Genomic DNA, 12,406 nt, shown 5'->3' on the forward strand with positions numbered 1-12,406 from the left:
TGCTTTGTTGAGTTATCTTGTAAGTTCTTGGATTATGAGCAAACTGGAACTCCACTGGCTTTTGAAATGCCACTTTTGTTCTTTGGGGCTTTCATTTTTCAATTTTATGCTAACACTTTTCTATTTAACTCTACAAGACAGTTATCATCAAATTTTCCAACACATGCTTTACTCTACATGCCTTTCAAATATATATATATTTTTTTCATTGCTACATTGTTTCAGAGTCCTATATTTCTGTGAGAAACCGCTACCTCTAACTGGTTTCTGATCACTTGCCCCCCACCCCCAATCTGGGGAATCCGATATAGTGTTGAAGTACTTCAGATACATCTACTCTATTGAGCTTTATCAGTAGTTAAAAAATGTTTTGAATTCAGGCAAGACTTAGAGCCGAGGAAGCAAAAAGAGCTGCTTTGGAAGCTGAGAGAAGAGAAGCAAAAGAAGCTGCAGAAAGGGAAGCTATTGCAACCTCTACTAGAGTTGCTGCTAGGGTGGCACAAGAAGAAGCTGCCGGGTGCCAAATGGAAGCCAATTCTCAAACTTCAAATGAATCCAAAGGATTTGCATCTGATGCAGCAAAAAAATCGCAATCAGCAAGTACTATTTTTTCCTTTTTCTTTTTGTACTTGATGGATTTGTTATAACATGCTTTGCTCATGTGTTTAGTGACTTGATTCATTTAAGATTTTTGCTCTCATCTGAGATATTAATTGCAATGTGACGGTAGGTAATGTACTCAGCGCTGCAGAAAGTGCTCTAAATTTAGAACAGGGGAGACTACAGAAATTTAAAGAGATAGACGAAAGAAACCAGGCTTTGAGGTTGACTTACAATAAGGTATTGCTAGGCTCTACAGATATTAAGTTTTCAAATATTGGAATGTATGTTTTCCATAAGTTTATCGACGCCTGGATAGTGTTGTTTGTAGATTAGATTTCCAACTGTTAATCAGTTATTTTATTGAATTCGAAGTATGCAATATAATTCTATGAATATATAGGATCTCCTACAATTTTTTCTTTGGGGTATGTTGACCTGCTTCCTTTAGATAGTGAGTGACATGTTCTCGTTTTTTGTTAGGATTTCAGCAGCTATGAAAGACATAGTTCAAGGTTGATAAAACAAATAAGTGGGACAAAAGAGATTGTCAGGTGAGGTGGATTTGAGTTTCATTGAGTCCAGCCAAACATTTCGTAATCAATAGACTTTGGTTTTCCTATATTATCTACATTACTGTACCTGAATTCTGTTTTTTTTTTTTTTTTTTTTTTTTTTTTTTTTTTTTTTAGCCTTCAATTGGTAAGTTACACCCAATGGTTCTTGAACCCACTATTTCACCCTCCAGCCCATTTTTATTGGGGGAGTACGTATTTTTTTTTGAGCTAGATCTCATTGACTAGTACGGCCTAAATTATATTATCATGATAAGTATGCAAATGGCATCAATTTTTGACCTTCATACTAGCCAAGGAAAATGTTTGGGGTACTAAAACGTATCAGAAACAACACTTTTATCTCACTTTACTAATAAGACCCCTAATTAAAACAATAAATAAATAAGTCTAACGGCTAATTGGTAGTGTCACATCAATAAAATTGAGCATTTCTTGGAGATACTGGATTTTTTGGAGATGCAAGGGGGGGTCTCTTCCAGCTAGATATTTGGGAATGCCCTTAATCACAAAAAGCCTTTCTGCTGTGAATTGTGATTGCTTACTTTGTCGGATGGCAGCAATGATGGATTCTTGGTTAGCTAAACATCTTTCCTTTGTTGGAAGATTATAGCTTATTACCTCAATCCTGTTTAGCCTTCAGGTCTTTTGGACCAAGATATTTATTCTTCCTAAGAAGATAATTCGGCTTTTGGAGCAAAAATTCAATAGGTGTTTGTGGAATGGAAATGATGAGAAGACTCGTGCTAAAGTTGCTTAGGAGAGTATTTGTGTGCCTAAGAAGGAGGGTGGCCTCGTGATTAAACGGTTGGTTGTTTGGAACATTGTTTCCATGCTCAATCACACTTGGAATCTCTTTTCTTGGGCAGGCTCACTTTGGGTAGCTTGGATTCATTATAATAGATTAAAAGGGCAAAGTTTTTGGGAGGTGTTCATTCCCTATAACTCCCCTTGGAGTTGGAAAAAGCTCCTAAATCTTTGGAATGTTGCTAACAAATCCTCAAATTCAAGGTTCGAGATGATAGTAGCATATTCCTATAGCATGACATTTGGCATCCAGCAGGTTGCTTGATAGATATCTATGAGCACAGAGTAGTATATGATGCAGGTCCCTCCATTGGTCCTAAGCTCTCTTCTATTATTAGAAAGGAGATTGGTTTTGGCCCCATGCTAGATTAGAGGCCATTGTAGAGATCAAAAGTAAGTTGCCTGATATTGAGATTGGAGAGGCTGATCAACTGGTTTGGGATTCAAAAAGTGGTGTGTTCTCAAGTGCTGATCCTTGGGAAAAGCTTAGGGAGAAGAAACCGGTGGTGGAATGGCATAATGTTATCTGGTTTTTTGGTGCTATTCCTAGACATGCTTTCTTTCTCTGGCTTGCATTTAATGATGCTATCGTGACTAGGAAGCATATGTGCAAATGGGGCTATAGTGGAGACAGTGTGTGTCTCTTCTGTCGTGCAAGGCAGGAGAATAGATAACATTTGTTCTTTGAGTGTAGCTTGAGTAGGAGAATCTGGCAGTCTTTGATGTCAGATTGTGGGCTGGCTGATCCTTCGTTAAACTAGAACACAATTGTTCATTGGAGTTTGCAGAATATGAAAGGTACAAACTTGCAAGCTACTACTAGAAGATTATGCTTTGCTGCAGCAATCTACAACCTGTGGTTACATTGGAATTCCATGCTCCATGGCCGATCCCCCAAATCTGAAGGAGGGATTCTGTCAAAGATTAGATAGGAGTAAAGTGTGACTGCTAGTAAAGTTTCCCTCTAAGTAGTTCGGTTTTTTTTTTCTTTTGGAAGGGGTTGGTTTTTGGTGTTAAACGCTAGTTCTGTGTTTTTCTAGCTTTGGTTTGCCAAGGGTTTTGTTGTTTTCTTTTCTGGGATTGTGCCTCTTTTTGAGGTTGTAGTTCTGGTTCTAGTTGGAATTGTGATTCCAGTGTTAATTGGAGTGTTGTTTTGATTGGATTTGGTTAATGAAGTTTTAATTCATCCAAAAAAAAATAAAATTGAGCATTATTTTGAGTATTACAGCTTTTATTGCAAACTGACACAGCAATCGACATGGTATTGACACGTTTATCACAATCAAATTTAACCTTTTAGTAATTAATGTGGTAAGTGTCACGTAAATTACCATATAATTTTATAACGAATTATTATTATTATCACGTAACTTTTTATTGATAAAGTTGTAGTGTTATCTCTAATTCCCTGGTAGCACTCTTACAACTAACAATTGTGAAACTATGAAATTTATATTAATCCAATTAGAATTTCATGATTTAATTTAGTACGGAAGCCAAACGTCAATGTTTACAATGTAATGAAACTAATTACCCCTAAAAATTGTCGTTCAACCGTAGGGTATGGCTTCGCGTAAATGTTATCTTTCACAAAGTGCGTGTGGTACTCCAAACGACAGTTCATGTAATATGAAAATTGTCGTTTTAATCCTCCCTATAAATCTTTTCTTCCCCTCCAAGATTACTCTGTTAAATAACCTTTGAGGCCGTGGACTGTCTATCGTTCTCAAACTTTCACCTGCTCTAAGCATCGATCTGTCGGGTACTCTCCAATTCCTTGTGATTATTTCCTCAACACTTTCAATACAGCATTCAAATTCTGTAAACTTCTCCGATTGTTTGATCGCTGAGAAAAAGGAAAGCACAAGAAAGAAAGAAAAAAATTTGCGTTCTTCATCACAATTTCTTTTGCTTGTTCGGTTTCTGAGCAACCAAACGCACCGTTACGTGTACCTGATTTCTAATTCCTAGTTGAGCGTCGAAAGCGTGAAATTAGGGGCCTATCTGTTTGATTTTCGTTTCTTTTTTTTTAAAAAAAAATACTCATTTCCTTTTCAGTTAATTATATTACGTTTGTGCTTAAACCCTAGCTCTGGTATTTTACTGTGTATTAATTTCTATCAGCGGTTTATCTTTCTTGGATGAGTAGGTTCGTTTGTTGAATTGAAGATGTCTCAGGCAGCTGTGGACGTTCCTCCTAAGGGTGGATATAGTTTCGATTTGTGCAGACGGACTGATATGCTTTCTAAGAAAGGCGTTCTGCTGCCTTCTTTTCGCAAGACCGGAACAACCATCGTCGGTCTAATTTTTCAGGTATATGTGTATCGTTGGCAAGCTTAGTATTTGGCTTTTCAGAAATCAATTTGTTTATTGCCTTATCAATTCTAGATGCACGCTACTATTAGGAAGGAAGATAAGAATTATCAAAATTTATGCGATACATTGGTTGTGGTTTTAACTTTTAAGCTATAATTGATGCGGGCCTTATATGCTCATATGGGTTACAGACTAGAAACCGCAATTGATTAAATAACACCTATGCGCAAATGTGGATACTGTGTAGATTTTCAAATGCTGCATTATATACTCCCATTTCGCATTTCCTAGTGAGTTCATTAGTATGCTTGGATCTTTGATTCTTTTGAAACTACATTTTATGAATTTGTTTGCAAGCCTCCGATGCACTAATGAACTTTAGCACTGATTCCCAATTCTGTTATCCCGGTTACAGTTTGAACTCATTACTTTTGGTTCTGATACCATGTTAAATCACCATTTGTTCCAAAAGCTTAAGCTAATATGAAGAAAGAAATTTAATCATTTAATCAATATTTTAACAGGAAGTGTAATTGTGCCTGTTTTTATCTAGTATTCTTTTGCGGTGAAATTATTAGTATGACTTTTATACTGGTCCTTGAATTTTTTTTCTTTTTGGAATTACCCGTATTTCCTGTGGAGTTCAAGTTCCTTTCAGCTTTTAATATAATTTTCTCAATTTATCCTCAGGATGGTGTTATTCTAGGGGCAGACAAGAGGCACCGAAGGACCCATAGTTTGTGATAAGAACTGTGAGAAAATTCATTACATGGCACCTAATATTTATTGCTGTGGAGCAGGAACTGCTGCTGATACAGAGGCTGTAACAGGTATTTTTTTAGTAGTGTTCCTTAAGAAAATCCGTCATGTAGTTGTTTATGATGCTTCTACTACTAACTCATATCCAACTACGTCTTTTCAATTTTTATAGTTATTTAATATTCTTTTTGCAGGATGGTGGTCTTTATAGGCATGGTCAATTCACAACTGCAGCTGCATCGGTATCACACTGGTCGAGAATCGAGGGTCGTCACAGCTCTTACACTTTTGAAATCTCACCTTTTCAAGTAAGCTCATTTTCTGTCAATTTTGTCCCTTGCAATGTACTCTACGTGTTAGTGTTAGTCGATGATGATGACTTAAATGAGGCCTTACTGCTTGGTTACTTGTTCAGATACCAAGGTTATGTTCAAGCTGCTTTGGTGCTTGGTGGCGTTGATGCTACTGGTCCACATTTGCACACTGTGAGTTGGGTTCCATTTACGAACACCTGACCTTATATTTTTTTCTTGTTACATGATACTGACTTTCAGTTCTTGAATTGATTTCATTGGACAGATCTACCCTCATGGATCGACAGACAGTTTGCCATTTGCAACAATGGGTTCTGGTTCCCTTGCTGCAATGGCTGTTTTTGAATCAAAGTACCGTGAAGGGCTGACGGTAAGCTACTCTCTAGTATATGATTGGAGGTGCTATTAACTTGAACTTTACTCTATCTAACTCTCTGCAGAGTTAAGTGGAAGAATTATTTTTTCTTTTTCTTTTTTGTCATCACCAAATCAAACTACTTGACTTAGTCGACTTTGGGAAATATCCTTCTAATTCGGTTGTAGTTTTGCTTTAAGAAATGAAGCTCATAGTTCTGAGAACCAGGTGCTGTTCATTTGTTACTGGGAGATGATATATTTGTGTGTTCCATGGTTAATGATTTTCTAATTAACTTTTCTGCAGAGGGCAGAAGGAATAAATTTGGTGTGCGAGGCAATTTGCTCTGGTATTTTCAATGACTTGGGAAGTGGAAGCAATGTAGATATTTGTGTAATAACTAAGGTTTGTGGTTCTTCAATTCATACCATTAAAGGACAAATTTCTTTTTGTGTGCATTTTTTTTTCATCTCTTAAATTTTGGCCTGCACCGGTAACTCATTTTAATTATGCTCGCTGGTCTAGGGGCACAAAGAGTACTTGAGAAACCACCACATGCCAAATCCTCGCACCTATTTCCGTTCCCAAGGATTTTCATTTCCCAAGAAGACAGGTTAGTTGTTCTATCCTAACCGTTGCTACCTATCATTTGCCTTGTAGAAGTTAAATGACTTTCAGTTTATGCTCTTATATATTGTTGAACGATATATGGTAACTTTGAATAGTTTAAAATTTTAATTGGTTAGGGAAAATATCAACTATTAGTTATTTACGCTTTGTTTAGTTATGTTAAAGGAGAGAAGGGAAAATGTCGAATTTTCCTTGCTTGAGTGGAGGAAAGTTTTTAAAGTTTCTTTTGGGGCCACTATAATTTCCTTAACGCTTTAAAGATTATGACACTTTGGTGTCTTCAGTTACATAATTATTTGATTTCAGATACTTTTACTTTGATGGACAAGATGAGAGAATGGTTTGCAACCATGGCAAGTGTAACTAATTGTTTCAAAGATTGCCAATTTGTTCCCCGAGTCCTAGTATATAGTTTTCACTCTGTTTATATTCAATTTTGTTTACAAAGATTGCCAATTTGTTCCCCGAGTCCTAGTATATAGTTTTCATTCTGTTTATATTCAATTTTCTTTAGTGGAGATGCATTAGGCGAGGCCATAAATAGTCTCTGTATTTTACATGCAAATTGATGCATCCTTAGGATATTAACAGTATGGTACCATTGATTTTTCATGGTTGCAGAGGTTCTATTCACAAAGGTAACGCTATTGAAAGAGGTGGTGGAAGTGATTGAAGGAGGAGATGCAATGGAAGAATGAGATCTCTGGTTCAACTTCATGTGCAACTTGAATGAATTTCTTTTACCCTCATTGCTTCAAATCTCATCATGTAGTTTAGGTCAGGTGATTTGGATGAAATTTCTGTGGGCCTAGTACTCAATTTCAAACTCTTCTATTATATTTGGCTTACTAAAGCTGGAAATCAATCAACCTGAGAGTCCTGATCTTGTGGACATGCCTTAACTTATTAAAAATTATATACTTTAGGTTGTATTTTGGAGATGAAATAGTCAGTTCTTTTTCTTTGTTTTCTCAGCTTTAGACCACTCCATTATTATCATGGAATTAATTGAATCAAATAGCTTGCTCCAATTTGGTGATTGCCAGCCCTATTATGAGCCCAATAGTCAACTTCAAGAAACTAACAGCACAGGCAATCAGCTCCAGTAACAGATCTAAAAGCTTCTTCAACCAAATAACATTAACCTTTTTTATTTATTCAATCACATAGTTTAGTTTGGGCTCCTAGAATATGGCGACCTCGGGACCTTCTATTTGATTGTATCCAAAGGCCCAAATGAATTGGGATTTCGCAAGGTCATTTCGGGGCGAAGGGATTATGAACATGATGAGTTTCTAGATAATGATTTGAAATTATTCCTTAGTACAATAAAATCCTGGACAGGCCAAGATCGAGCTTATCTTAAGAACACTGCAGAACTTGGACTTCTTGTACTGTCAACAAGCTTGAACCACTGGCTTCCTGGGTCGCACATGTTATCTCTGCTCAAACATTTGCAAGTATTTGTGACAACAATATTGTTGGAGTCGACATCCAGGCAGACAGAATCTTTCCCAACCTTGGATGAGAGATGCATCTTAGAATCTGATATGGCTTCCCACTTTGAATTAGGGTCGGTGCAAGTTATACTTAGTCTTGCTGGCTTTCCCAATCCTTCTGCTTGTAAGCAGAAATAAGTTCCCTTTACTATTAAAGTTTTTTGGGGTGTGTATTTCCAGAAATCAGAACTGGTGCAGGGACCCAATGTTAGTGGGTCAAGCCAAGATTTTCTTAGGACACAGAGACCCGTGGATGGATGGAAAATCACTTTGTGTAGATTAGTTTCTAATAGGCCTGGTCCTGCAAGTCACAGCCATGAGGATTTGAATTTGAAGAATAAAACAGATGATGGAAAATAGAATACCATTATACCTTGAAAAGGAGATTGGAGAGCAGAGATCCTCTGCAAGAAGCTTGCATTTCTGGTCTCACACCAATTCTGATCAAGCACCCCATAGAACTCGTTTAACCCAACTATGCCCTCTCTCAAATAATAACTCCCAGCAAGTGTCCAAATGGCCCAATCGAGGTCAAGCTCGGCTACCAAAGCCAGAAAGCAATTCATATACCTGTTGTCATTCACATTGTTACCTCTCAGGTCCATCCCAAACTCACTCACGATCAATGGCCAACCCTGCTCCAACAAGAATCCTGACAGTCTCATCATGTTGTTTACCACTCTCCCACACACTTGATTCGGGTTGCCGGACTCCCATGACTTTTTGTCTGAAAACTCGTACCAGTGCATCTCGTATACTAATTTTTCAGTGAAAGTGAGATTCATTGGTTGATTACGGATGAATGACAGGCCTTTGTCGTAGCCCAGGCCGGATAGAATGACAAGAACATCTGGGTTTGCTGAATGCACTACTTCTGCTCCTCCCTGCATGTACCTAGTTCATTTAACTCACCAAATTGAAATTAGAATCAACCACATACTTACCAATACCTATTTGTACTGCATTAAGATCCTATGTTATTAGGATGGTCGCTACTCAAATTTTTGTAAAATTCACACATCCTAAGAAAGAGAGATTACGAGATCCACCTACTCTGAGCAAGCAGATCCTATATCTTCGGCTGCCCGAGACAAGAAATTAGGACAACCTAAAAGAGAGATTGCAGGACCACCTACCTACCCCTGACAAGTGGATCCTGCATTGCCCATAATAGGTGAGTCACGTAGCCCCTCTCTTAGGAAAGCCTAATTTCTCACACAAAAAAAAAAAAATAAAAAAAAAAAAAAAAAAATCGAACAACCTTCTAATAACAAGAGATTCTCAATGGTACAATGTAGCTATAAACTATTGAAGTGAATGTAGATTGAATAATGCTATTTCACCCCCATTTGATCACATCGGCTGATATATGTACCTATACCAATCCTTCACGTTCTGTCTAGGGCCTCGGAGCTCATTCCTCAAGCTCATGCCAACCACATTGGGCACGCCATTAAACAAGGCGGCCATCCGAGCCAGTCCCTGAATCCAGAGGTCTGGGTTGAAATACAGGTCGCCAAAGAACCCATTCCCATCCGAGCCGCTGCAACACCAACCTGGCTTGCTTATGTGATTGTCCAATATCACCATCACCTTGTTAGCCCCCAGGCTAGAGACCACTGCCTGAGATTTAAAATTTTGTCAATATAAAAATATATAAACAAAAAGAGAAAGATAACTGTCTACGAAAGTTCAAGATATTAATCTAATTGTATTTCGAAATTTGAGGCGTGAAGCGAATGCAGATGAGATTAGAAAATAATATCTGCCCAGAAAATAAAAATAAAAAAAAAAAGAGAGAGAAAAAGAAAAAAAGAGAGAAAGTGTTTGGAATATAATATCGTTGAAGTGCCCACCACCACGGCCCACAGCCCTAATTAATAATTATCATAGTGATTATCAATTTATCGTCAATAACTTAGTGTATTAATTTTTCGTAAAAATTGGATTCCGATAATTTTTTCTAATTTAACCTATTAAATTGATAGTCTTTAAAATATATTATTTTTCAACTGTTAGTGAGAATTGCATATTTTAAGAACAAGTGTATTATATTTTGTTAGTCCTATTAAAAATACATGTAAAATCACATGATTTAAAGATATAATTCAAAAAATTCCTACAACTTTGTCCGTAGCCCAAATCATTTATTCACGCTTAAAGAAAATCAAATAAAAAATACGGATTAAGATCCTCTACAATTTTAAAGAAATTTTTTAGATTTTCAAATTATGTCAATTTAGTTCATTTTTTATGTCGAACAATGTAAAAAATGTTACATATTAAAAATATGACATGTTACTAAGGCAACAACCATAAAAAAAACTCATCCCAAAATGCTTTTTATTCACTTTTGAAGAGACAGTTTTTTGCTCAAAGCCTTTCTATGACATAAATTATAAGAACCTGATAAAAATATATTCAATTTTTATTGTTAACATGTCACATTTTCAATAGCTAACATTTTTTATGCCGTTCGATGTATGAAATGACATAAATTAATATAATTCAAGAATCTACAATTTTAAAGAAACCGTAAAAAGTCCTGATAAAAAAAATAGAGGGATATCAATATCATACTAAAGGGGCAAATAAATATTAAAGACAGCACATGTAAAAAAAATAAAAATTAAAAACAGCAGAAATGCAACGTGGCTGTATTTTGTTGGTCACACTGTACTAAAAAGTCGTCTACGCCTGAGCTGAGTCAATTCTTTAGATCAAACCAAACCCGTGAAGAACACAACAAAATTCCCATGTTTATCCGTGATTCCGTGAGACCTCTAAAAAAAGTAAAAAACATCACAACCAAAAGATCATAAATTCTTTTTTTTCTTTGTATATTTTATGGGGAAATAAATAAAGAAATTTGGGAAATTAGAAGAACAGGTATTTCAGAGTTACCTGGTATGCTTGTATGAGGGAAAGATCAATGATGGAGGGGTTATTGGCCTGGAAACCGGCGATGGCTTCCGACAGCCCAAGACTCTGGAACGACTGTCGTACAGTGAGAGAAGCCAGCGAGTCGTTGGTGACCAAGTAAAGAGGCCAAGTGAGCCTAACGCAATTGAAACCCATGGACAGAATCCTCTTGGAGATGGTGTCCACGGGCTGCTTGCTGAGACCCTCAACCACCGCGACTTCGAGATTTGTCACCCAATTCACGCACGCCAGCTTCACCCGTTGCCCGGCTTCGTCCACAATCCACCGTGAACTGGTGTGTAGTGGTAAAGCCGCGACGGCCGGGAAGATGATCGGAAGAGATAGAATAGAGAGGAAGTAGAAGAAGCATAATCTCCCCATATTGAGACTATTGAGTTTGCTTTTGACTCTGGAGGTGTTGGGAAAGGAAGAGAACGGAATACTCCTACTTATAGGATGAGCATATCTAAGCACTTAGAAAATAAAATAATAAATAATAAATAATAAATAAATAAAAAGGTTTTCTAATTATCTTTTTCCCAACATCTTTGTCCCGACACCAATTACCTGCACATTGTAGAACAAATTGTAAAGTTTTCCTAAACTATCTAGCTAGTACTTAATTACACTTAACCCCTTTATTAGGATTTTTTATTAAATTGATCAAAGAAAAACTAATCATGTGCAATACACGTTCCAAAATGACAATAATATCTTTACATTAAGATACAAAAAGCAAAAATAAAAACATTGGAGAAAATCGATGGCATAATAGAAACGAATCCTCCGCATTTCATTTGAAATGAAGAGGAGCCATTCAGTTCATTTAAGATGAATAAATAGTCATTTTATTTTTTTAATCATTTTACCCCTCTTAAATACACTAACTGGATCATCTCTATTTCATTTGAAATTGAGAAGATCGGACAAGGATCCTTTCCAATTCAAATGAATTAGAGACCAGATGATCCAGTTAGTTTTGTTTGAAGGGCAAAATTGTTCTTTCACATTTTTATGGACAATTTTGCTTCTCAAATAACACTAACTGGATCCCCTCCAGTTCATCCAAATGCAAGACGATCCTTCTCATAGCAAATTGTATTTTTATACATATGATAATAGCATAATAAACATGTTATGTACGTACGTATGTATATCACGTATGGGTTACGTGATGCGTTTGCCGTCCAAGTTAACAAAAAATCTTAACGGCAGGGGCTAAGTAAAAGGCTTTGGTGGTTTGAAGAGCCAGTTGCAACTTTTAAAATTTAGAAAGATGTTGTAATCTAGGTGTGATTTTGAATGAAATATGTGTAATTTTTCCTAAATTTAATCAATGAATGGTAGTAAACCTTGTCTCACGCATGGTAGATTTCTAAATAGCAAAATTGTGAAGCAGGAAAATTCATTTTCAATCCCTAGAGCACACCAGAACACAAGGCACAATGTATTCCTTCCGCAAAGAAAACACAAAGAACCATTAGTACTAGCACGTAACCATGCATCAGCCATGATGCTATTCTGCCACGTTAATTGTTAACTTTGTCTCGATCGAGCGTGAAAATGACCCATTATCGTTGCAAACACGCCAAGTTATGTGGTCGGCCAAGTAACCAGTGGGGTGAAGAA

At 36.7% G+C, this 12,406-nt stretch overlaps 1 protein-coding gene and 1 pseudogene across 1 annotated transcript; one reads left to right on the plus strand and one right to left on the minus strand.

Moving 5' to 3' along the window:
* Window positions 1–773: 773 nt before the first annotated feature.
* Window positions 774–7,323, plus strand: LOC133865695 (proteasome subunit beta type-7-B-like; annotated as a pseudogene).
* A 144-nt stretch (window positions 7,324–7,467) lies between these two features.
* Window positions 7,468–11,207, minus strand: LOC133865686 (glycosyl hydrolase 5 family protein-like). The gene is made up of 4 exons (XM_062302118.1): window positions 10,760–11,207; window positions 9,231–9,478; window positions 8,229–8,749; window positions 7,468–8,156 (listed from the first exon to the last, which is right to left on the minus strand). The coding sequence occupies exons 1-4, from the start codon at window positions 11,156–11,158 to the stop codon at window positions 7,714–7,716; spliced, it is 1,611 nt and encodes a 536-aa protein (XP_062158102.1). The 5' UTR covers window positions 11,159–11,207; the 3' UTR covers window positions 7,468–7,713.
* Window positions 11,208–12,406: the final 1,199 nt, after the last annotated feature.

Source organism: Alnus glutinosa, chromosome 1 (assembly GCF_958979055.1).
Source record: "Alnus glutinosa chromosome 1, dhAlnGlut1.1, whole genome shotgun sequence".
Taxonomy (NCBI): domain Eukaryota; kingdom Viridiplantae; phylum Streptophyta; class Magnoliopsida; order Fagales; family Betulaceae; genus Alnus; species Alnus glutinosa.

Coding starts and splice junctions, on each gene's coding strand:
- LOC133865686 (XM_062302118.1), bottom strand. CDS start 11,158: ATGGGGAGATTATGCTTCTTCTACTTCCTCTCTATTCTATCTCTTCCG. Junction 9,479..10,759: donor CCCTCATACAAGCATACCAG/GTAACTCTGAAA, acceptor TTTAAATCTCAG/GCAGTGGTCTCTAGCCTGGG. Junction 8,750..9,230: donor AACGTGAAGGATTGGTATAG/GTACATATATCA, acceptor TAAATGAACTAG/GTACATGCAGGGAGGAGCAG.